Below are 25,272 nucleotides of genomic sequence, written 5' to 3'. Positions count from 1 at the left end.
TAGTCATGATGGTGTGCTCCCCTTTCCACCCCTTCTCGCCTTCGGTCTGACTGTTGCCTTGTTCAAACACTGGCCACTGCACCCAAGGCCTTGCTCAGGCAGATAGTGATCACAATATTGGCTCAAGATGGGTGCTGAAGAGGCTGACAGACAGACGTTTTCCTCAGCAGCTGAGGGCTGATGGAACATGTGCCAAAAAAAAAAAAAAAAACAAACAGTAAAACTATTAGTCCATCATCTCACCCCATAAAGAGTGAGCAGGCCAAGAGCCCTTTGAGCTCTTCTGCATGGCATCTGGTTGCATGACAGAATCTCCCCTTGAGCAGGGATGCCACTCAAGGTCATGCCTGCTGCAGAGATCCCTTATTCCTTGTGACAGATTTCTTGCCACAACAGATCCTCGGTAAGTGATTAACGGCTTGCTAAACTTTGCGAAGAGTGTATCTTGGATTGATTGTACACTTATAACCCTCAAACTTTTCAATATAAACCATTGACCAAGTCTGGGACTAGGGGCTGATTCAGCCATACCTAGGCTCTTATATCTAAGGTTCAATGAGTTTAGAAAATGAGGGGATCCACCCTGAACCTCATGACTTAATGGGAGAGTCTTCCCAACATGTCTGACTTACCCTGTCCTCTATGCTGTAAACAGAATCATAGAATCATAGAATCATTAAGGTTGGAAAAGACCTCCAAGATCATCTGGTCCAGCCATCCCCAACCATCAATATCACCACTAAACCATGTCCCTAAGCACCACATCCAACCTTTCCTTAAACACCCCCAAGGATGGTGACTCTATCGCCTCCCTGCACAACCCATTCTAATGCCTAACCAATAATCAACAAAATAATCAACAGTACCCTGCCATCTCAAATCATGTTAAGTTGCTGTCTTATTTAAGATTAAGCTTTGTTAAATCACTCACTACATTATATCAACAAACATATTGCTGCTACTTTCTTACAAGTGAAGTGTATGATTTCATCTGCAACACTAGTTATCAGTGGAAGATGCAAAAGGCAGTTTATGACATATCATAGAATCATAGAATATCCGAGTTGGAAGGGACCCACAAAGATCATCGTGTCCAGCTCCTGGGTCTCCCAAGGCCTGCCCGCCACCCCCCCCCCCCCAAAAAAAAAAAAGTCAGATCATGTGTCTGAGAGCGTTGTCCAAACACTTCCTGAACTCTGTCAGGCTTGGTGCTGTGACCACTTCCCTAAGCCTGTTCCAGTGCTCAACCACCCTCTTTGTGAAAAACCTTTTCCTGATATCCAGCTTGAGCCTCCCCTGTCACAGCTCCATGACGTTCTCTCAGGTCCTGTCTCTGGGTACTGGAGAGCAGAGATCAGCACCTGCCACTCTGCTCCCCTTGTGAGGAAGCTGTAGACCACGATGAGGTTTCCCCTCCGTCTCCTCTTCTCCAGGCTGAACAGTCCAAGTGACTTCAGCTCCTCGTACACATCTTCCCCTCTAGACCCTTTACCATCTTTGTTGCCCTCCTTTGGACACTCTCTAACAGTTTTATATCTTTCTTATACTGCGGCACCCAAAGCTGCACACAGTACTACTCCAGGTGAGGCCGCACCAGTGCAGAGCACAAGGACAACCCCTTCCCTTGACCAGTTAGCAATGCTGTGCGTGATACACCCCAGGATACGGTTGGCCCTCCTGGCTGCCAAGGCACACCACATATAAACAGGCAAAATGGAAAAAAATAGATACTTATGGAAAATACAGAAAAATAAGCAAAACAGAAAATAGAAGACATCCTTCGAGACAAGAGTCTGTAACTAGAAGTTACAATGGATTTTAGAGGCCACTAAATAAATTTTCTACACTGTTCTATGGGCAGAAACACTACTTCCCTGCAGCTGCTGTATCAACTGTTACATTTCCACCGTCAGAAGAAGGTGGGGGTAAGTATTCTGCCAAAAGTGATTCCTGATCTGACTATACTTCTTTTCTTAAAATTTCTCTACTAGCACACAATGGATAAAATTACCATCTTGACATGAAGAAGGACACAATGTCCAGTCACTGAATGGAGTCACAATACAGTCCTTCCTACAGGGAAGCAGACATGGCCTCACTGTTTCTGGTCGGAGATTCTCGGGGCATCTAAAAAAAAAGAAAAAGAATCATTATCAAATAAACAATCATTCTGCAGTGAAGTGGTGAATCATGAGAGATACTGAATGTCTGCAGGTACACAAGGGGAGTGCTAGTTGCCCAGAACTCACCAGGACAGAGCTCAAAACCAAAACCTGTTAGAATTGAAATATCTCTGGTGGAAGCAAGCCAAAACTGGTGCATTCTGCACCTGGAGATTGAACTAAAAGAAGAAAAAAAAAATCATGATTCCTCATCTGCCATTCCAGACTCTTTCCTTTTCACTGTTATTTTAAAGCTTCAACATTATTGTAAGGAAAAGCCATCTAGCTTAGTCTAGCAAAATACATTTCTACCTCTTCACAAATTTACTAGAAGCATAAATTCTGGCAAGAGGCATATCTGGCATAAATAATGCTGCTAACCCAGGAATATATAGGTATAAATTGGCCATGATTATGACAGAAACCAGGAACGGTTTGAAACTACCAGATCAATAAGTCTGCGGAAGACCGTCAGAAGGGACAGGAGACCTTGCTTATTTTAAGAAGAGGCTTGATCAGTATATAGAAGGGATTATTAGACTGCCACATATGGGACTCATTAACCCAGGTCACCTTCCCAGTTCTGTTTTTCCATTTTTTCATTAAGAACAAACAACCTTCTACACTGCATTATGTTTTCAAAAGATGCTATAGCTTTTGCAGAAGTACTGCAAATCTTTAAAATAATTTCAAAATGGCTATTGCCCTAAAAGCGCACAGAATGTGGACTGTCAGAGGATTACATAAAAAGGTACAAAAAAACATCACTTCTACATTTTGGAGCATTATTAAAAAACATTACTATGATTTTCCTCTTGTTGGCTGCAAGGCATCTTGGACCAGAGAGATAAGAGACCAATTTTATATTTGGATTGGATCAGCTTGGGAAGCTTGGGGAAGCATGAGGCATTCAGGCTGGAGGGAGCACTGACAAGTCTAATGATGAGTTACCAAGCAAATGTGGCCTCTGTTGTCGGTGGAGAACTACACCTGTGTCAGCAGGGGAAGAAGAACTGGTGAAAAGAGAAGAAAATTGGAACTGCAGCTTTACAGGAAAATATTCTTCAGCAATAACATTTGCTAGTTTACTGTCTGTTTCTGAGTTTTCCTGTCAATTCACATACTCTTTCCAAAGTATGTTCCATTCCTGTGAACCTACACCAACTTTTTGCCTATAATGAGGCCCCTTGTAAAGATATCTCCACCCTTTAAAGAAAGTTTCTCCCCTAAAATACGAATGCGAAGAACTATGCAAAATTATAGCTATAGCAACAAAAATCTTCGTAATGTCTTCATAAGCCCTGTCTATCTTTTTAAGTTAAATTTTGCCTTTTATTTTGTATGGGATTCATAAAATCAAATTACGTATGCATGGGTGTATTATATATAGTGTCAGGTACACTTTAAAAAATGATCTGCCACCAATCATATACAGTGACTACATTGTCAGGAATTTTCTCTAGGGACAAAATTCAAAATGTTTCCGAGCAATATGGAACACTGGCTTACTAATATTTTTTTCCTTAAGGAACAACAGAAATTATAAGCATACAGAAAAGTCTGAATTATATACTTTCACTGTTTCACTAACAACTTCATCTTTCAGGAGCACTGTACATTACAATTCCTCTTCAGATCCTTGGGCAAGGCAATTAGGTCAATTAGAACACCATTTCTATCTTTTTATATTGTTTGTATTTAGTATATGTGGCTTAAAGTAATGTATTGATTTTTTTGGCATTCCTTACTCAAGGTCAAATTAAACAGAAGAGATACAAGCTGAAGTCCATAACTTGTGAGGTAGATAAGGCCAATAATATTGATTCTATCATTCCACAGTAATCCTTCTTATTAAGGGGAGTTTAAAACAAGGTTCCTATTTACATTTTCATGTTAAATGTCAAGTTCTTTAAAAATGATTTGGTAATTTTAATTTGACAATTTGATGGATCAACCAATACTTTTTTCTCATTTCACATGATTCATTTATGACACAATAAAATAGTCATACTCCCAAAAATTTAAGGTCAAATCAAAGGCAGAGGCATTACCAGATTTTAAAAGGAAGATAAATCATTAGTGTTTGTTTTTTTTTTTTTTTTAAAGTAAAATGAATAGCAAATAAAAGGTATAGTAGTATTGTGACTGAATCGAACACAACTCAATGTAGACATCGAACAATTTAGGTTACTGAATGGGCTGGTGTGGTTCGCCATAGTTCCATTTAAAATAAACCAGGAATAAGTCTACTGTTGAATAAAGCAAGAAATGGTAAATATTTACTATGAGAATAGCTGCCTCATGAACTTTCTAAAAGACCTCTGCTCTCATCTCTTCTGTCTCTGAATCTCTTCTGAATGGGATATATTTACAGACTGACAAACTGCATGGAGATACTATCAAATGCATTTTTTACTAGTAGCTAATCCGTATTTAACCCTGGTTAAGAATTTAACCCTGGCTGAGAATTTAAATCATTGGACAAAAGGGATCTCTTAGGAAAACATGGATATGGGGGAAAAACAAAACAAAAACCTCACCAAGAAAGGCTGTCAAACTAGTGTTCGAACTAATACTGTGTCAGAGCTCTACTATGCTTGACCTCCTCGGTCTGCTTCTGAGAACGTGCACTTTAACAGGTTGTACTGTATTAAGACCCAAAACAATATTTTTATGGGGAATTGCACGAATCCATACAGCACACTCCCATTTGGAGCTAACACAGGGATCTCGGAAATGGTGCTGCACTGCACACACACTACACACATGGCCCAAGAAATTCACTTGGACTCAATTTGAAGATGGTAAGGAGCTAACTGGACTTAGCTGGCAGCAGAATCACCGCTCTAAATATCACCCATAAAAATCAAGTGTGAAAGGTACTTCACAGTCCTTCAGTAGCTTCATTTTTGTGTTTTTAAAAGACAAATTGTTCCTTTATGAGAACAAAAAGATTGGGAGGAGGTGGGAGTATTGTCTTCACATGCAGTCATTTGTCAGCAAGATCCAAAAATAATCCCATTACGAAAAGATAATTTTTTAAGATCTTTACTTTTTTGGGCCCACTTGTCCCACGTTGACTCTCACACAGATGACTTTTCTTGTCTGCATCCCCACAGAACAGGTGGCCTCCCCATTCCAGCTGGCAGAGGAGTTGAAAGCAGACACAGATGCATCTTCTATGCACTGTCCCCACGGGCCTGTCTGCCAATGATACACAGTGCAAGGGTGCTCGTTACAGCTGCGGGTTTCCTGTAGTGCACTACTATTCGGACACTGTATTCCTCCTGGAACAATACAACAGGGCAAAAGTTCATGGAATGGAAGAAAATAAAGGGAGAGGAGAGGAGAGGAGAGGAAACCTGAAATCTTATTAGCTATATATTATCTCTTTGATTACATGAAATAAGTGCTGTTCTTTCTTCCTCCTCTCCATATGCCCAATACTCACTTTGGCAAAATTTAGTGAACAGAATACACAGAACAGAACATACATGGATGACAAACGTAAATGTATATTATGAGGACAGTAAAATTTTGAGGAAATATGAGAAAATATTTTTGAGAAAATATGAGGAAAGTAAAATTATGAGGACATAATTTATATAACACACTACTTTAATGTCTTTTGAGTATTCTACAGAATTTTTATTTAGGGGTTCCCTAAAAAAGACTGTAAGAGATAACGTAAGGAGTTAGGATGGCTCTAGGCAGAAGAAATGGTTAAGTGTTCTAGTTATGCATGCCTAGAGACCACTGTTTATGTCTAATTCATGGATCAATTAAAAATATTTTTGGAGCTCTTGTCCTAGGTCCCAGTGGATATTTATCCATGTTACGTAATTACCAAAGAGGGTGGCACAGCTGGCAATTTCTGGTGCAGATTGAGATAACAAAGGCTGTTGCAGGTTAAGATTGAAATGCATTCATGTGTCAATAATTGCGAAGAAAAGCTCAGATAATGCTATCTATGTTGTGGCTGATTTCAGATAGTGTGTTCAGTTTTTTACATTCAAGCACTTCAAAGCTAATTTAGGCTCCTAATCCTGCACAAGCAAAGAGAAATCTTTCTTACTAGACTTGATCATAGGCTATTAAATATCTAACATTGTGAGCATGTATCATGTCTGCTGGATGCTACCATGCTCTGGTGCTACTAGATATAGAGAATCTAGGTTTAAGAATTTACATAAGCGTTCATATTTAGGAACAGGAATACAATAGGACTCCTAACTCCATATGACAGAAAGCCAGGGAAAACCTAAATAATGTTTTATGTCTTTCCTAAAATACTAGAACAGTAAGAAAGATAACTGAACAAGGCGTTTTTTATTAGTTCCTGCATATGAACCATACATTGCTTTTCTCTGAAAAGAAAAATGTGTGCTCACACCAAGCACACATCAGAAAGCACATCAGCTTTTCTGTCCCACCACAGAATTTTAGGTTGACCTCTTGCCCTACAGACAAACAAGAAAGAACGGGTTTTAAGCACTTATTACTGGGACTGATTAAACAAACAACAAACAACAAGTGTAATAAGACACAATGGATACTTTAAGTTTTCCAATGTGAATAAGTGTCACAATTAGAATACATTCTAATTGATACCCTAAGCTGGATTTGTGAAACATCCAGTTCTGCAGCAAACATGAGGAAAGGGATGCTCTAATGAAATCACAGAACAAAATCCAAATCCTCAATTTTCTATTTTCATTGAGATACTTAAAGTTCTGAATCAGGGCTAAAAAATATTAATGCAACCAAGCAACAGTAAATATCATATTAACTAAAAAGTCATGAAAAAGACTAGCTAATCATAAATTTAATAAAGGTGGGTTAGAAACACCTAACAACTTGTGAATGCAATTAAAAAAATACTAAAATTGCATTGGTTTTGGCTCAAAATGGATGCAATTCAAGTCCATCAGAATTGCTTTAAATATATTTTCATATGCATAGCACTAAGACAAAGCAATTTACATTTTGAAAAAAAATAAAGAAAATAGAAAAAGAAATAGTAAAACAAAATTATGGTTATGTAGTAAGTTTCAAAAAGTTATTCAAGCATCTTCCTTCAGGAAATGAAAATCCTTTCAAATAGCACCAGCAGATAGCAAGATAATTAGGAAGTATTGTAATTTTTTTTTTAAAATAATAATATTAATAAGAACTATAGTACAGTCTCAAATTATTTTGCATAGGAGAAAACTGATCCACAAGAGAAGGGGACTAGACGTGTTCCACCAGTACAAGAGTTAAGGAACAGACAATATAGAAGGGATAAAAGAATGTTGTTAAACTAACTACTTCTATCTGGTGTTACCTCAGAAGAAAAAAAAAGGGGGGGGGTTGGGTATTCAAGGAAAATCATATATTAAAAGGAGGGGGGAATGTATCCCCAGGAACGGATGCCATATCCATCATTTCCTAAGTTCCTAATGTATTAGAGAATAAAATGACAACTTGGATTCAGTTTTGACAGCCATACAAAAATGTATATTTAGGGAAAAAGTGAGAGTGACATTGACTTATAATAGAAAAAATTGGGGGCGTGAACGTCTGCAGCTCAGTGGGAATCCAGTTCTGTTCAGATAAAACCAATAGTTAAGAAAACTGTAAAAAACAAACAAAATGGAAATAATACTACTGAAATATGATGCAACTATCAGTAGTATTAAATAGTAGTATTAAAAGCATATTATTTATGTATAAATCACTGTGCCATTCTCTTCAGGAAAGTAACATTTGCTTGTGCACCCTCAAATTAAAATAGGCACAGAAAAAAAGAATGGTCTGGAAAACTGGCAATTTGACTTGCCCTTTATAACATCTACATAGGGATAACAAGATCAGTGGTGCTAAACTTTAAGAGCATTTCACTAAACGAGGACATGTTTGACAGGAACATAAAAAATAATGAATATCACAGAAAAAAATAATTTTATCAGAATACATGAAAAAGGGTATACAATACTAAATATATTTTATATCATACATGAATAGATGACTGTAAATAATTCCTTGGCAAAACTAAGTAATCATTTCAAGGTATAAACAACAGTTGGAGTTGAAGCATTTTTTTGGTTTTGAATACTTAGACAAAGCACATTTGGAAATGAAAGGTTAGTTTTAAAGAGGGACTTGCATATTACTCATAAAATAGCACAGATAAGATGGTAGTTTCCTTGAATGCTTTTAACAGAATTGTCAGAGCCTTAGCTTGCTTTTCTGCCTGATTTGGAGCTCATAATGGGTAAGACACATTGCTGCAGGATATTCAAGGATTGTACTTTGTAAGTCTTTTCAGTGACACTGTCTTGATAACTTACAAATTTTGAAATGCTTAACACTTTTTAAAGCCTTTAAGGATCATTTTAATTAATAATTTTGCTATCACTCATTTTACAAATGCATGTAATTGTATATGTGCATTCTCAAACTTGTGGTTTGAGAAAAGAGATGTGACTGACATGACTCTTGTAATCTAGACAGCAAGGTGTTACTCATTTCTTTGTCCTAAGAATGAGACAGGCACTCCCTGAAGTAGCTGCACTTCTTGAAGACACGTGGTCAACATGTACAGACCGTAGAAGACGACCCTGTTGGTGCATACTCTTGTTCCAGTTCTACTTCCTCACCCAGCGCATGTTAATTATACAAACCAAGCTGAAATACTCAACACAAGCAACTTTGAGAGACCTGACTTCAAAAAAAATAGGGCAGGAGTCCACGTGCAGCTATGGAAAAGGAGAAGTCTGTCCTCAAGTCTTTCCGTGTATAGGACTTGAATCCCAAATCCCTGACACTAGGCAGAAATCTGAACTGAGGGACTTCTGAGTGTAAGGGGAAGTACGGTAACATCCTTTCACTGGCTTTCTTTCACACACAGGTGCCAAATAGTTTTGCAAGTTTAGCTTGAGAATTCAGGCTTCCCAGTTCCAAAGTTATGTATTTTTTTTAATTCCCTTTTCAGTTGAAATTAGTTATAATTTATCATTTATTGTCTTATCCAAAACTGAACCTTTGGTGAATAGGCAGTCTGTTAGGAAAACAATTACTCAATTCTGTGCTCTCTGCTTTAATTACAAAGCATTATTATTTCAAGCTAGAAAAATACAAAAAATAAAAACAAACCTAATAAGCATAGGATGAGTAAACAATTTTAAAAGCCTTAAGTATAACTATTCTTTTACAGCTATGAAGTCAAAGTGCACTGGAATTTTAACAGTAATGAAATTTTAAAGCATGTCAGCCAGAATTTGCCTAGAGTTCAGAAGAAATTCCTTTGATCCAACTATTCCTTACAGGTTCAGTAAATCAATCTTGTAGATATATGAGAAGTATGAGCTATTTGCCCCTGTCAAACAGAATACCTGATTAGATAGACAACTGATATTTTATGCTACCTAACTCAGTGATGTTTAATAGTCTGTGATATATGAGGTCATACTGAATAGTCTTTCTGGCGTTATACTCTGCTAATCTATGAACGTATAATAGCCACAATAAGATATTGGCATGCACACGCATCACTGCCCTAAGAGAATGTTTCAAACAAAATCAGAGTGAAGGATGATTTTATTACATTCATCTTTTATTTTATTATTTGCTTTTGACTTTTTTTTTTTTAAATTTTTGTGTTTTGAAAATAAGTATCAATCATTTACTACTGATAAACACTTGGAATGTAACCCCATTAGTTTTATGCTATATGACACTACTATAATCAATACAGAATCAGTCTGCAGATCTAAAAAACTAGACTCATTTAGTAGTTTTTAGTCTGAGGTCGTGATCTATGCCAAGTGGTCTTAGAGCATATTACTAAATATATAAGATTTCCTGTAACCAGAAAATAAAGTTTAAATTAAATCACAAATAGAAAATAAAAATAGACAAACTGTACATTTGATTGAGATAGGCTGAAATGTATACGATGCCTTTACTGGACTTCATATGATGCATCAGGTAACACCACCATGACCTTTGCTGTCATTTTAAATTTGGAGACAATGATTTTCCCGAGTTTCTTACTATACCATGAAGATGTATTTGACAGTGACACAAGCCACCACTATAGGCATGCTCACAGACAGGCAAATTTATAAATAATTTCACCTTTCAAACCTTCAAGTTGAGGACAACAATCTCAGAAAATATATGAAAAATTGTTATTTTTGACACCTGTTTTCATATGGAGTCATCTCACATACCACATACAATCTTTATCGTGAGGAAAGAGACTCCTCTCTCTTTTCTCTTTCCCCACTGGGTGCATGTAAACAAGCCCATCCTGGATGGGCATAACTACACTGTGCTTGAGGCTCTGTAATGTATTGTTTGACCACACAGAAGAGATGTTGTTCTGGATAAGGTAATGCTTCTGCGAGCATGTGCAGCAAAGGTCACTGCCTGGCTTGAGCAGAAGTTTGGGGCTGGAGGGGCAGTTGGTAGCAGGAGATGAGCTTATTAGAAAAGTTTGTTACAACTGTAAATTACATATACCTTCAATTTTCCCTGTAAAGCTATTCTTGTAACCAAGAAATAATAACTACTGAATTATTTCTATTCTAAGTAATCACAAAAATAGATTATACTGCAGCTCTTTCCTGGTGGCCAGTTACACTAACAGGACGGCTTCTTTAAACCACTCCAGCAGCATAGATAGGAGGGAAGTAAGAAGAAAAATAACAGCTTAAATGTGAAATGGCATAGCTCTATCACAACATTAACAAGCAAAAAGAAAGTATATAGTACTTTTTATTTCAAAGAGGAGAGAAACTGAACAAAAATAATACTGTGGTAAGATGCCGTCCAAGATCCAAATACAAGAACATAATTAATATGTATTGACATTTTTGAGGGTCTGTAAATAGGGTGTTCACGTTTAAGTATCCTAATGAACAGGAATTAACCTCTCTGGATTGTAATAATCCTTTTGTATGCAATGCCTGTAACTCTTTGAACTTGCTAGGTTTGTAGGCTGAATTATCCATGACTAGCAGTAGGATGTGTGTGATCAAGAATTCACAGAGATAAACTAGGACTCCTTATGCCACCTTAGAGGACATATTTAGTGTATTCATGGGTTGACAGCAGACTTGCTCATTCTTTCATTAATTAATGTAAAATCCGATGTCATCGGAATTGTGTATTTGTATGCAAGAATTTTTATTTGTCCTATAGTGTTCTGAATTAAAACTCCCATATATCATCAATATACTCTACAGGAATCACTATGAAATAACCTAACCTGGCCTGCCTCTCATACCAGCCATTCAAGAAAAAGTTCAAAAATCCAGAAGGGAACACAAGTGAGACTGTTTGCCTGAACAGAACTGAAAGTTATTTTCAGGACTCAGTTTTAGTGTGTAAATGGAATTACTGTCTTACGTTTATGACACTTGGGATTGTTAGTTACACAAGACACTTACAGAATTTTCATCAACAGTAACGTGTTATGAACGTGTTATGAAATAAGCTCTGAACAAAACTGAGAACCATATTCTGTGTCTCAGAACACAAAATGATTTCCCAGCACCAACTATGCAATCAGTGCTTTACATTTTGGTAACGTGGCTGATATCTGTCACGTAGTTCTGGAGGTGAGAAGTTATTCAGTTATTTGTCATTCGGGAAATCACTAAAAGGTATAAGAGACTTAAGAGAAGAAAAGTGACAAAGTCTAATTGCAGTGAAACATACACAAAACATAAACTGACACTTTTTGAACATAATACAAGCAAAGGTGCTCTGTTTGCAGCCAGAGTTGTGACTACACTTTAGCCTTGGAAGGTTCCTTTTTTTTATATATTTTTATTCTCTGGAGTTTTTACGGAGCACAAAGGACCAGTGAGTGAATTGCTATAGGATAGATAGAGATACCAGCTTGTATCCTTAAAAAAGCATAGAATAACATCATCTATGAGTAGTGGTGAAGAGGCCAGGGTTAGAGGAAAACAGAAGTGCTACAACAGCTAGGTAACAAGTTAGCTTTCTCAGCCATAGTTTAGGGCTCTCTTCACTACTGTCTGTGTGGATTGAGACCTGTCAATCTTCTTGGTGCCAATTCCAGTCATTGCACAACAGACATAAATAAAATTCCTATACTTAAAATTCAGCCTACGCTTCACTGCTTTGCTGCATCTGCTGCCTTATATATTATCCTGAGATGTGTTAAGTACCAAAGTCAGAATGAATAAAACAATAACTTTTTTTTTTTTTTTTAATTTTTTTTTACAAAAGCAGCATAAGAACAGGGAGTCATTTTCTGGAGTAATTCAGATTTTCACTTCTGTGGCATGGTTGTCAGGATGTCAAATTTCTATCTCCAGTAAAACTGCATAAGTATATGGAAAAATCTATTATCTTGACCTATATGGAAAAGCAAGTAGCACATATATATATATATTTGCATTATCATTTGAAAATATAGCTCTGTATTTCCCTCAAAATGAATCCATTTGACACACTATAAAAAAGAGGCAACATAAAAACAATTTCCTTTCTAATTTTAAGAGTATTTTCACTGTGGCATAGATCCATCTAAGTAATTTATTATCTGAATCACCTACTAAAATGAGTATAGTTCTGATGTCTCTTACACGTCTAACAAAGGTCACTTTCAGGGAAAAGGCTGAAATGCCTTTCTTGCAATTACCTGAATTCTGTCAAATACACAGTATATCTTGGCAATGAAATTAACTGTGTTTGCAAACAGAGAGGTGTTTTGATACACAATGATGCCTGTTCCTTTCCTTCTTCATTTGTCAGAAAGGTTATTCGCCTGCACTACTTCCATATCTTACAGTTTCATATCTCAGCTAAATTTCATCTTATTCACGGATGAGGATTCACAGGGTAAAACCAAAGTTTCACAATGAATAAAAATGTTAATATGGTGACAGTAGTTACCCATTTGGGCTAAGAATATTAAAAGCCATTTGTTGGTGTTAGAACCCATTAAAACTCTTATCTTTTCAGCATTTGGACTCACATCTTTGCAAAACTGAACCAAAATTATAGCTAGGGTTACCAACAGTCCTCTATAAATATCTTTCATTAAGATTTGCATAGAATAAATAGAAAATAGGAAGTAAAAACAGTAACATTATGCAAAATATTAACAAAAAGTTACATCAACTGAAATAAGTGAAATAAATCTTTAAAACAGCTTTAGGTGTTATGATTAAATTTAGTATTTAAATTAAATTAAGTTTAGGATTTAGCATTTAAATACAATTTCTGTTGTTTAAAAAACAATTGAACAAATAAAACCAACACAGCTCCATCCAATAATTTGTTTCTGTTGGTCAAAAAATTGCTTTGGCATTGCCAAGACAGATGAGAATTCACAATCGAATAAGAGTGTACAGAAGTATGTGACCTTACCTTCACCTGCATACGCTAGGATTGAGCGGGCACGCATCTGCTTTCCTTCTGTGGTTTTCCCGGAGCAGGTGTGTGAGCAGGAGGACCATGCAGACCACATGCTGAGCACACAGTCCTTTGGGCATGGAGCTTCGCAGACAACAGGGATTGGGTAAATCGCATCTCTACACAGCTGTCTGTCAACCTCTTCTCCTGGGAAAGAAAAGGCCAGTAGCAGTCTATCATTTGTTAAATTAACTTAAAATGAGCAATCTAGCCCAGATGGGCACACAAATAAATTAGATTCTGTTCTTCTATATAAACAAGATAAATAGATTTCTTATTACAATGACTTGTCTCCTCTGCCTTGATGTGAGAAGAACATGCTGAAACCTTGTTTAATTTGATATTCTGCTGAAGCAAATACCAGCCTGGGTGGTCTTTAGGCTTTCACTTTGTTATTGTATATTTGATTCCACAGAAAGTTCTCATGTGAATAAGAGAGCATATAATGCAGCTACAGAAAACTGCATGTGTGGAAATGCAGGTACCTTAATCACTTAGTCTTCATCCATATTTGTGGGAGAAGTGGAAAAATATCATACCTTTCAGCTAAGACAGTTTTATAACCCACAATTTATCCTCTGAATTGCAGTCGTGAATCAAAATATGAAGAGAGTTGCAGTAAGCTGCAGTCAGAGGCTGTTGTTTGGTTATAAAGATCACCTTTTATTACGCATGCCAGTGACACATCACTATCACAGAAGTACAAAAAGATCTCTGCATTTATATTCTGTCACAGCAATGTACATATTTCATTATAATAAAAAAGATCCAGACTGGTATAAATTGTTTAATGAAATACTACCTAGTGTTTAAGTACTGCTTTTATTTTTGGTAAAGAAATCACAGGAACACTGTGTCTGAGATCTCTCTGAATAGCATCCTAATCACAAAGTGGTTACTTTTGTAAGGTGCCGTATCATTTGCTGATCAAATCAGTTAATATCAATTAAATGAGGGATGAAGGAATGACCACATGTTCAGAGGTCAAAAAGTATCACTGACAGTGACAAAAGGCTGAGGAGAAATCTTCACTTTGGAGAAGGTACAGGAAAAAATGAAGAGAGAAACATTTTTAAATCCACTGTTTTAGAGTTATAACTTTGTAATCATACAAACCAATTACAGAAATTGTTTTCAAAAAAAAGCACTGGGAACTGAGCAGTAGCCCAATATGTAATGACAGTTTCAAGGAACTTTGAAAAAGTTGCATCTGAGAGTGCAATGGATTTCTGAGGCCCTGTTAACCACACACAACCAGAGCATGGAAAGAGTCAGTCTAATTCATTAATAGGAAATCTGTTTTTCTTAAGTTTTCTGCAAAGCATATAATTTCAAAAACAGCTGAATATGTTTCACGTTATATGATCCTTGCCATATGAGGGCATAAAACCTTCTGTTTCATCTACTGAAATGTTATTGAAGCATATGTGATTTCAATGGAACTGAACCGTCTATAGTATAGCACTTGTAATGATCCATCATGACAGACCTTTTGTTTCAATAGTTAACATCAACAAAAAACTGTCTCATTGAGATTTGCAATAGAAATAAGTCTTCAAAACAACAAAACATTTTCTGGAAATAAAGATAAAATGCTCTCTAATTTAATGATAAATACATCAGCCAATGATAAAAACCACCACGTGGATTCTGAAAAGCTAAATCAGTGAGAAATGTGGATGCTGTAAATTAAGCCAAAGACCTAAAAATACTGCTTTCCCCAAGCCTCAAATTAGGCTTTTATTTCTTAACAAAATAATATAATTCATCAAGCAGTAATCTAAAGACAATCTACATTTTTTTTATCCAAGTATTACAGAGACTTAAAACCTCCCAAATAATAATCTCTGATAAACTAAGGTCCTAAAAATAGGAGGTTCTCTAGTACTAGCAACATATCATGATTCCCAGAATTATTAAAGACCAAATTCTTTATAAAAAGGGGAAAAGATGAGAGCCATCCATCCAATATCCCTTTAACCAACAGCAAATGTTTTATTCATATAGACTAGTCACAACAGAACTGCAAACATCAATCTTCCTTGGCTTTGCAAACCAGTGGAAGTCTTTTTAAGCTCATGCCTTTAAAACAGCCTGAAGTAGTCATATTTATTTGAATTATAAAGACCTTTGCGATCAAACTAAAGGGAAAAACAAACAAACAAACAAACAAACAAAACCCAACCAATAGCTGTTTTTCCCCTACTACAAATAAAAATTTGAGCCCTGCAAAAGACTTCATGGATTTCCCACATCGAGTTCTGCTTCCCCCACTGGACTCAATCTTGGAATCTATCACTCCTTCTCTCGTAACACAGGTCATCGCAGCCTGTCACCAGCACAGGAGGGCTTCTTGTCTGCTTCATTGGAATGACACACTGTTTAGCTTAAAGTACAAGAGGGAGGAGCAGCCTGCAAACTCCCTTTCCAAACGAAGGAAGAAAAGGGATGAACATTACTCTGACTATTCCACCTCCAGATAAGATTCAATGAAGTAAGTTGTGGAGTCACCTGCATGTCTTGAAAGAAATACTACTATTACAATAAAGTTTGTCATAGTATGAATATACAACACTATATCAAGCTTATTTATCACCCACCAACTAAGGTGACTTTAACTCAAAACTCAAGCTAAATTTGTGGTCATGATGAGAAGTTGTGTTTAGTTTCACTTGTTAATTAAAGGACTATACATTTGAAACTAAAAAGTCTTCACTTTCTCCCAAATCAAAGGTCTTATCTTTTCCTTTTACAGGGAAAGTATTCTAGATATAAGTATCTTGCATATTAGCATTTAGATTTTGCCAACAGTCCAATTCTTATCTGATGAAGACAACAGCATAGAAATGCAGCTGAAAAGAATATTTTATAATGGGTATGTCTTCAGGGAGATATCTTATTTAGACAGAAGTGTTTCTGACATTTCACTAATGATTTTATGAACTACTTGACCTTTGTTGCCTTCCTTATAAAGTACATAGTGTAGTCAACTAACAGGAATCGCTCAACCATATGCTGGAAACAATGCCAATATAAAGATTAAAGCCACGTGGAAGAAGTCCCATTTGAAAAAGTTTTTCATCTCTAGTCTAATAGTTTAATAGAACTTTATGGGTATACATTTATCTCACACAAGATATAAAGACAAACCTCCAAAAACATGAGTCAAAGGGCCCTGCCCTGAATTACTTATGTTCAAAGCAACAGAATGACAAACAAAAAACCAAACAAAACAGAAAGAGGAAAAAAGAGTATGAAATAAGAAAGTTGTTGACCACGGAGCAGTTATTTGTCCATTAAAATTTCAAAGCAAGCAATAGTCCATATTCAGAAACAATGCTTATGTAGCTGAATGGTATTCCTCTCATGCAACAGATGCATACTTTGAGCTAAATTCTGTAAACTGCACTAACAGGAGTAACTGCATGTAGCAATGGCTGGAGGCAAATGAGATTTTCTTTTTCAATGATTTTAATATGTCAGAAATTGTTTAAATCTTTATTGGGATTTTTACAGATTTGTTTCATCAATAAGGACTGCTGAGGAAATTTCATCCTTGAACTGTTATGCTGGCTCCAGCTTGACAAGCAGAAAAGTGAGCCACTACAATAAAACCTCTTTGTGGCCTTCATGGTGTAAAGACCTTCTAGTTTGTATGCATGCACCAGAGCCACTAGGGAACTACTGAAATATTTAACTGCTTTAAATAAAACAAAAACAAAAAACTACTGGATAGGCAATTTTTTGCAGATTACAGGCAGATAGCTTGTGACTAACATGCAGGAGGAACCAGCTGTTTTTAAGTATCAGACTGCATTCATATCACTGTTCTTGTTTTATTACATTCACTAAAGAGATACAGCATATAAAAATTTGGTTTAGATGCTAAGGGCTGGCCTACAAGGAGGAAGACACGTTCTGTATTTAGTGTAATCAAATCACGTCATTCCTTGGTTTTATTCTAATTTTATTTTATTTTTACTCATCTGTAAAATGGGTCTGATATTTAAGTTTCTTGTAAAATGGTTTAAGATCTTTCCACTGGGAAGCATTCCTAGAGCTGGTAATGTTAGAGAGATATGGCAAGGAAGAATTCTTGCTTCTTCATCTTTTAATATGGTGCATGCTTCAGTGCACAGTAAAAACTTGCTGTCAAATTCTGACCTGTAGTAAATGGAAATGCAAGTGTTTAACAGAGGGCAAAATTATTTTAAAGCTTAAAAACAGTAAAATCACTGCTGGATTCAATGAGGCGTGGAAAAAAACTGGGAAAAAAAAAAAAACAAACATAAAAGTGCTGTTGGGTCCTATGCAATAAGGCAATGAACTTGATCTCAGTCCTGTACGAGGAAGCCAGCTATTGTCTCTGAAAGTCTGAAATATAACCTGATACAAATTGTCAAAAATTGAAAATAAAATCACAGTAAATGGGATCAAATCAAGAGAGGGCTTTAAACATTAATATTGTAAGTGATTTTTAAACCACCTGTGGAATCAGTAAAGGACAGGAATATTACACAGTGGTAATACAAACCATACACTTATAAAGTTCATAAAGCAATTAATGACTGCAAGTGACCCTAAATGCTAAGACTGCAGACTTCAGCATCTGCACTACTTAGTCTGGTGTGTCAAATTTACTAATATTTCTGTGGCTAAGAAAAGAAAAATAGAACAATATCTTGTTTTTGTGGTTTCTGGTAGCCACCTATGATAGTCTGGTTTTAAATACAACAGACCTCAGGAAGCTACAGCATCATTCAAGTGGTTTTAAATCTACAAGTTTAAAATGAAAATGTAAAATACAAAATCATAGAAAAGATAAACAGTGCAAAGCACAACATGAGATAGATGTACTGTTTATACATACTAGGGGATATATTGCATATATGTCACAATATCTATAATTGGTCTCTCTGCTAATACCTTCTGTTACCAATTTTCTTGTCTTGCCAGTGAAGTTGAACACTGTGTCATCCACTGGAAAACCTCTGTGCACCTGAAATTCTTGGTGAGGCACCCCCTGAGCTTTTGTGGGTGAAGAAGGCCTGGTTCATCAACTTCAGTAATGCCTCTAAGCGTGGAGGCTTTTTTTTTTTTTTTTCCAGCAGGAAAAAATGCTTCTCATTCATACGATGTTAAAATCTATGAGTTGTGATGGTTGTCATTTACTGTTTTTCTTCCTTGTCTGTTCAGAAAAAGAATCAACAGAAAAGTTTTACACTGCCTTCTATATGACTTGGAAAGGCTGAAACAGCCAATGAGACCGTTCTTCATCCTGAATTCCCACGCAGTTTCCCAAATACATTCCTCCCATATGAAGACCTGTATGTGTCCTTATGCTGGCACCCTTTTCAGCCTTTGAGCACATTCAACAACCTTCTCAAAGCAGCTGAGGAGCCAAAGCTGCTGTGTGAACTCTGCCTATTTAGAGCAACCCAGCCTTTGATTAGCTGTGAAAATACACTGTATATATTCAAAACTCAGTAAAATCCAGGCTGCGCTATGTTCTGTTTTTCATATTGAACTTAACTTCACAGAATCACAGAATGGCTTGGGTTGGAAGGGACCTTAAAGATCACCTATTTCAACCCCACCTGCCATGGGCAGGGACACCTCCCACTAGACCAGGTTGCCAAAAGCTCCACCCAGCCTGGCCTTGAACACTTCTGGGGATTGGGCATCCACAGCTTCTCTGGGCAACCTATGGCAGTGCCTCGCCACCCTCATAGTGAGTAATTTCTTCCTTATATCTAATCTAAATCCACCCTCATTTATTTTAAAACCATTTTCTCTTGTCCTGTCACTAAACTCCCTGAGTACAGTGGCCCTCCACAGCTTTCCTGTAGGCCCCCCTTACGTACTGGAAGGCCATAATAAGGTCTCCCCAAGAGCCTTCTTTTCTCCAGGCTAAATAACCCTAACTCTCAACCCCAACTTGAGCAACTCTCCATACCCAAAGCTAGTAAATCATATACCTCTCCATTAAGAGTTTGTATACGTTATTGTTTTACAATTTTTGCATTATTTCCATAGATATACGAAGATAGTTTAGCTGTCTTTAGCAAAAATGCATTTAAAAAATTTCTTACTGTTTTGAAGTACCTAAATATCTGCTTTAATTATGACTCAGGTCAGAAAATATGCAAGAAAATACCAGTCTAAAATATAAATGCCTTGAAATTACAAGAATATCATAAATAGATTAAAATAAATAATATGTATATATAAATATATATAAAAATAATATAGAAAAGTTTTTTTAAAAAAATTTTAGCTATCATTCTAAAGGAAACATGAGGAAAAAACTTCAGGCAAAACACTGAAATAAAGGAAAACAGAAACTTGTTCAAATTTGAAGACTTTCATTACTAATAACCTTGTCTATATGTTGGCTGACTAGTCGAATACAAAATGGGCAATTCTTCATGTTACAAAAACACTATTAAAACATCATTAAAATCAAACATTTCCAAATGATAAGGCACCTTGTATCTGCTAAAAAGGAAACAGTAATCAAACACAATAATAAATTAACATTATCATTTTCATATGTAATGCTATTATACTAATTTCAAATCACCAAGCAATTATCAATCCTCAAAGTTCACCAGAAAAGGATAAATCCTGTCTGCATACCATGAACTGTCATAGCAATTTAACTTTTTCTTCCAAACCACAGTTCTGCAGCAGTAGTGGGGATTTTTTTTTATTATTATTATTATCCATCAGAATAAGTAGAGAACTATATTGTGAACTATGCACAGAATAAAAGTGGAGGCTTGTAATACTTTCATTTTACTGCCCTTTTGGTGCTTGCCAAACCTGCTTATTCATGACTTTATCAGAACTGCTCAGGGCAAATTCAGTCACATACAGTGACTGAATTTTGGGGGGGCAATTTTTTTTTTTTTTCTTACACAAAAGTAACTGAGTAAAGCTGTCTTTCTCATAGCGCATGTCTCTAATTAAAATGCATACACTATTGCAAAAGGCTGACCCAGATTTTCCTGTAGGGAGAATTTAGTAGTTAATCCCTGAAAACCTAATCAAATAAGCCACTGAAAAGGGAAACAATAATATTTACATGCAATTCATCATTTACTGCCTTGTTTGGTAAAAGAATCTTAAATAAGAGTATTTGGAGAAAAAAAAAAGCACATGCAACAGTAGCAGAATGACAGACCAATTTTTTTTGCTCTTGAATCAGTTCAATACTTCAGATGTAATGCATACTTTGATAGACATGAGGAAACTCTTAAATATTTTATTAATCCCAGCAGCCTTCAAAATATCTTGACAGTGTTTATTTATATCTACCTCAAAGATAAAGGTTGTCAATGTAAGCTTTAATGTTAGTAAAACAGCAGTGTCCTTGAAAACAATAGCAGCACTATGTTAGCTTACATACAATTGTTTTCTGTTCTAGTCACAGGATGACCAGCTGCCAAAAAATCTCTGCATGAGGTAGGTAGACAAATTGTCAGCATCTTAAAAATTTTTAAACCTCTCTAATTATTGAGCATTAAGCAACATTAAAATATAATTTATGTTCTCAATGTATTCTACTTCATTAGCTTCAAGGTTTTTCAACACAATGTAAAAAGATAGTGCAATTTTTCCTATTATTGTTCGTACTAAGTGAAGTTTCTGCATTCAGTTCTATTGCTTAGGTGCTGGTAGCTCTAAGTGTTAAATCAGTTGGCAATTCCCTAATCACATGCCTTTCTCTCAATTGGTTTTGCTAAGTAGCATTTGCATTTAATTATGTCTTAATTAGTTGATGGTTAATATTCGTGAAGTCTTTTTCTTCTAAGAAGCCTAAGTAGAAATGGCACTGATTTCAATGAAGACAAATACTCCAATATTTCTCACATCTGTTTGTTATGCAAAAATGTAAGAAAGTTGCTCTAATAGTATAATGATATGAATGCATTGCTGGATCGTAAACTGACTGGGCAACTTGTGTGTGAAAATTTACTGTTGTTTTGGTTCTTTGTGAAATTTCAAGCAATAACTCGCTATTGCTTACTAAAAGAAAATTATGAACACGACACTTGAGCTCATTATTAAAAACAATCAACATCATGAATTTCATAAACAGGGATAGATTTTTCTTCAAATGAGAAACTTACTAGCACAAGCACATAAACCTTCGTATCATTTACATGGTTACTGTGATGGCACACACAAAACAGCGACACACAGAGAAGACTACTTATGACTTTCACTATGCAAACACTAGAAGACATGAAGACCTTTAAAAATATAATTTTAAAACGTGTTTTTGGCTTTGATAAAGCAAACATTTGCAATTGTTCTGTTCATGGCATTGACTGTTCATGACATGCAAAAGGAAAATGGCTAGATCCTAGAAACCTACTACATCAAGTGTTTCTTAAAGATAAGAGCATGACAACATAGTTGTGAAAAAAAAATCTTGAGATTTTCTATTTCTTAAAAACCACATTTTCCAAGCATGCAAATGTGAAGTAGTACATTTTACTAGCAATAACTTCTCAATGATGACCATGTGCAATCTTCATTGGGTATTCACCTTACGCAAAAAATATTTTTGAGGAATGGAAAGGCAGTGGCTTCAAGAATCCCCATACGGATGGGGAAATCCAGTTACTATCAGTATCTGATTGCATCTGTTGCCTCTGTGTAAGTAGACCAGTATATGCTACTGCTACACTTCAGCTCTAGTTTAATTGCTAGCCTGTCTGCTAACCTTCCTCACAACACAATGTGTTTGCAGCTATGTAGAAAGAATGCGAATGTAGGTGACACCATTCAGGTGGTTGACAGAAATACTGAAAGATTTGAATCTTTTCTGATTCTGAGATATTTACTGATTTCTGATTCTGAGATATTTACTGATATCTCATTCTGCTACTGAGATAATGCAGCTTTGGTTTCAAAAATGCCTTTCCTGCCCTTAAGATCATCCAAAGTTTCAGTCATCCAATTTTCAAGAAAAGGGAGTCACTGCTAAGAAATCCAGGTCAGTATTCCTTCATGCATCAAGAAAAGGTTTGCATCACATGCATAACAGTTACAGGAACAATCACACCCAGAGTAGCATTCCTTACTCTGAAATAATGAAAGCCACAAAAGGACAACTCTGAAACAAAAATGAAGAATACGTGTATTTCCTTCTAATACTGTTTCAGATAGAAAATATCTCTGGATGTTGTTTAGATATGACTCGTTAAAAATAATGAACTCACATTCAGACACAATGTTAATGCTTCCAGTAATCCCATTTTCATGTCTGATAACAGAAGAACATATGTATCTCCATTTATATTAGAGTCATCTATCAGGATTACAGTCCTGTAGATACAGTCTAAATTTGACAGAGGGAAATAAAAACAGGGAAAGGAATAGTATTTCTTTATCCAAATAGTAGTTTTACAAGTAAAATGCAGTGCCATCTGTCACATGTGTAGGAAGGCCAGAGTAAACAGCAATATGAAACATATAATATTATATAACTATGTTAACTTGGAAACATATATTTAACAGCACAGTCACCTGAGGTATTTGGCTAGGAAAAAAAAAAACACCACACAACTTACACTTTTGCCAAAAAAGTGCAAAACTCTTATTTACCCTTGAATTCTTTAAGGAGAATGAAAATAAGCAAGAAGAAACTGTTCTGCTCTCTTTGTCATCTTAACAAGAAGAGTGTTTTGTGGTATCTACATTAGAACTTTACTTATTCCTTTATCTAATCTCTTATTTTTCACTATTCTTTAATAGATTTTCTCAGGTTAAACAACCAAATTAAATACATTTCACCTAGAAAATATGGGAAACGGTTTTCCATTTCGGTATTTATGTACTGAATTTTGTAACTGTGATAACAAGGGCAGTATCAGTTCCACAAAGCACACAGAAATCACTTGGTTACCTGTGTAAGCTCCCAATTAAATAAAAATACATGTATATATATAAAATACCATTTTTATACATGAGGTCGGTTCTTCCACTGTACATACAGAGGCACAGTGAAGGTGTTGTACAGCATATTTTGTATTATGCACACTGTCAAAGACTCTCTTTATTATTGCAGATGATAGCTTCGAATTTTTCGCTAATTCTGATATCACTGAATATCCACTGACATGAAAGGATGTGAGTGACACTGAAAAAAGACTGATCTAAACAGGAATACTGAAGAATTAATCCAAATTAATTAAAATGTGACTTTGAAGGAGATTAGTTTAACTCTATTAACATTTTGTATGGGCATCCTTATTCAGAATGAAAGAGAAAATTCTTAACAAATAGAATTTAGGCCATCTTAATTCTGAATAAGAGGATTCATATGAACATTTAATATAGTTTAACTGATTTATTTTTGCATTTAGTTTAGATACTTTCCTATGTATCTCCAAGCAAACAAGACAAAGTAAACAAAATCTGAAACATCACAGAACGGTTGAGGGTGGAAGGGGCCTCTAGAGGCCATCTGGTCCAACACTGCTGCACAAGCAGGAGCACCTGATGTTTAAACGTAACCTCCTGCTTTCCACTTTGTGCCCGTTGCCTCTTGTCCTGGCAATGGGCACCGCTGAAAAGAGCCTGGGTCCATCCTCTTTGCACCTGCCCTTCCAGTATTTACAGACATTGATAAGATTCCCCCTGAGCCTCCTCTTCTCCAGGATGAACAGTCCCAGCTCTCGCAACCTCTCCTCATAGCAGAGGTGCTCCAGTCCCTGGATCGTCTTGGTAGCCCTCCGCTGGACTTTTTCCAGCAAGTCCATGGACACCTTGTAGTGAGGAGCCCCAAACTGGATTCCAGTCTTCCAGGTGCAGCCTCAGCAATACTGAGTGAAGGAGAAAGATCACCTCTCTTGACCTGCTGGTAGCGCTGCCTAATAGATATGCTAAGAATATCATTAGCCTTCTTAGCAGCAAGGGCACAGTGCTGACTCATGTTCCACTTGGAGTCCACCAGGACTCCTAGGTCCTTTTCTGCAGAGCTGCCTTCCAGCTGAGGTGGCCTCCAGCACGTCCTGGTGCATGGGGTCGTTCCTCCCCAGGTGCAGGACTTTGCACTTCTCCTGGTTGAACTTCATGAGGTTCCTGTCAGCCCATTTCTCCATCCTGTCAAGGCCCCTCTGGATGGCAGCATGGCCCTCAGGCATATCAGCCACTCTCCCCATTTTTGTGTCCTCTGCAAGTTTGCTGAGAGTGCACTCTACCCCATCATCCAGATCATTATGGAAGACGTCAAACAGGCTGGACCTGGTATTGACCCCTGGCGTACCCTGCTTGTTACTGGCTTCCAACTAGACTTTGTGCCACTGACTATTACCTTCTGGGTGTAGCCATTCAGCCAGATTCTGATCCACATCACTGTCTACTCATCCAGCTCACACTTCTCTATGAGGATTTTATGGTGGACAGTGTCAAAACCTTACTGAAGTCCAGGAAGACAGTATCTACTGATCCCTTCTTATCCATCAGACTGAGCATTTCATTATAGAAGTTTATCAGGTTGGTCAAGCATGACTTCCTCTGATGAAGCCATGCTGACTACTCCTGATGATTTTATTTTCCTACCTGTTTCCAAAATTAGCTGTTCCACTGCCTTCCTAGGGATCAAGGTGAGGCTGACCAGACTGTAGTCCTCTGGCTCCTCCTTCTCACCCTTCCT

The 25,272-nt window shown here is 36.5% G+C and overlaps 1 protein-coding gene across 1 annotated transcript in view; it reads right to left on the bottom strand.

The window, feature by feature from the left end:
• THSD7A (thrombospondin type 1 domain containing 7A) overlaps positions 1-25,272 on the bottom strand; it is a 293,994-nt gene that overhangs the window by 63,767 nt on the left and 204,955 nt on the right. Inside the window, exons 11-13 of the mRNA XM_083824577.1 lie at positions 13,557-13,748; positions 5,215-5,449; positions 2,012-2,127 (exon numbers count right to left, since the gene is read on the bottom strand). Of these exons, the coding sequence (XP_083680703.1) occupies positions 2,012-2,127; positions 5,215-5,449; positions 13,557-13,748 (543 nt within the window). The remainder of the gene's footprint in view (positions 1-2,011; positions 2,128-5,214; positions 5,450-13,556; positions 13,749-25,272) is intronic.

The sequence above is a fragment of the Anser anser genome, assembly GCF_964211835.1.
Source record: "Anser anser genome assembly, chromosome: 2".
Taxonomy (NCBI): domain Eukaryota; kingdom Metazoa; phylum Chordata; class Aves; order Anseriformes; family Anatidae; genus Anser; species Anser anser.
Note: the sequence above shows the minus strand (reverse complement) of the source record. Positions and strands in the feature narration are given on the sequence as shown.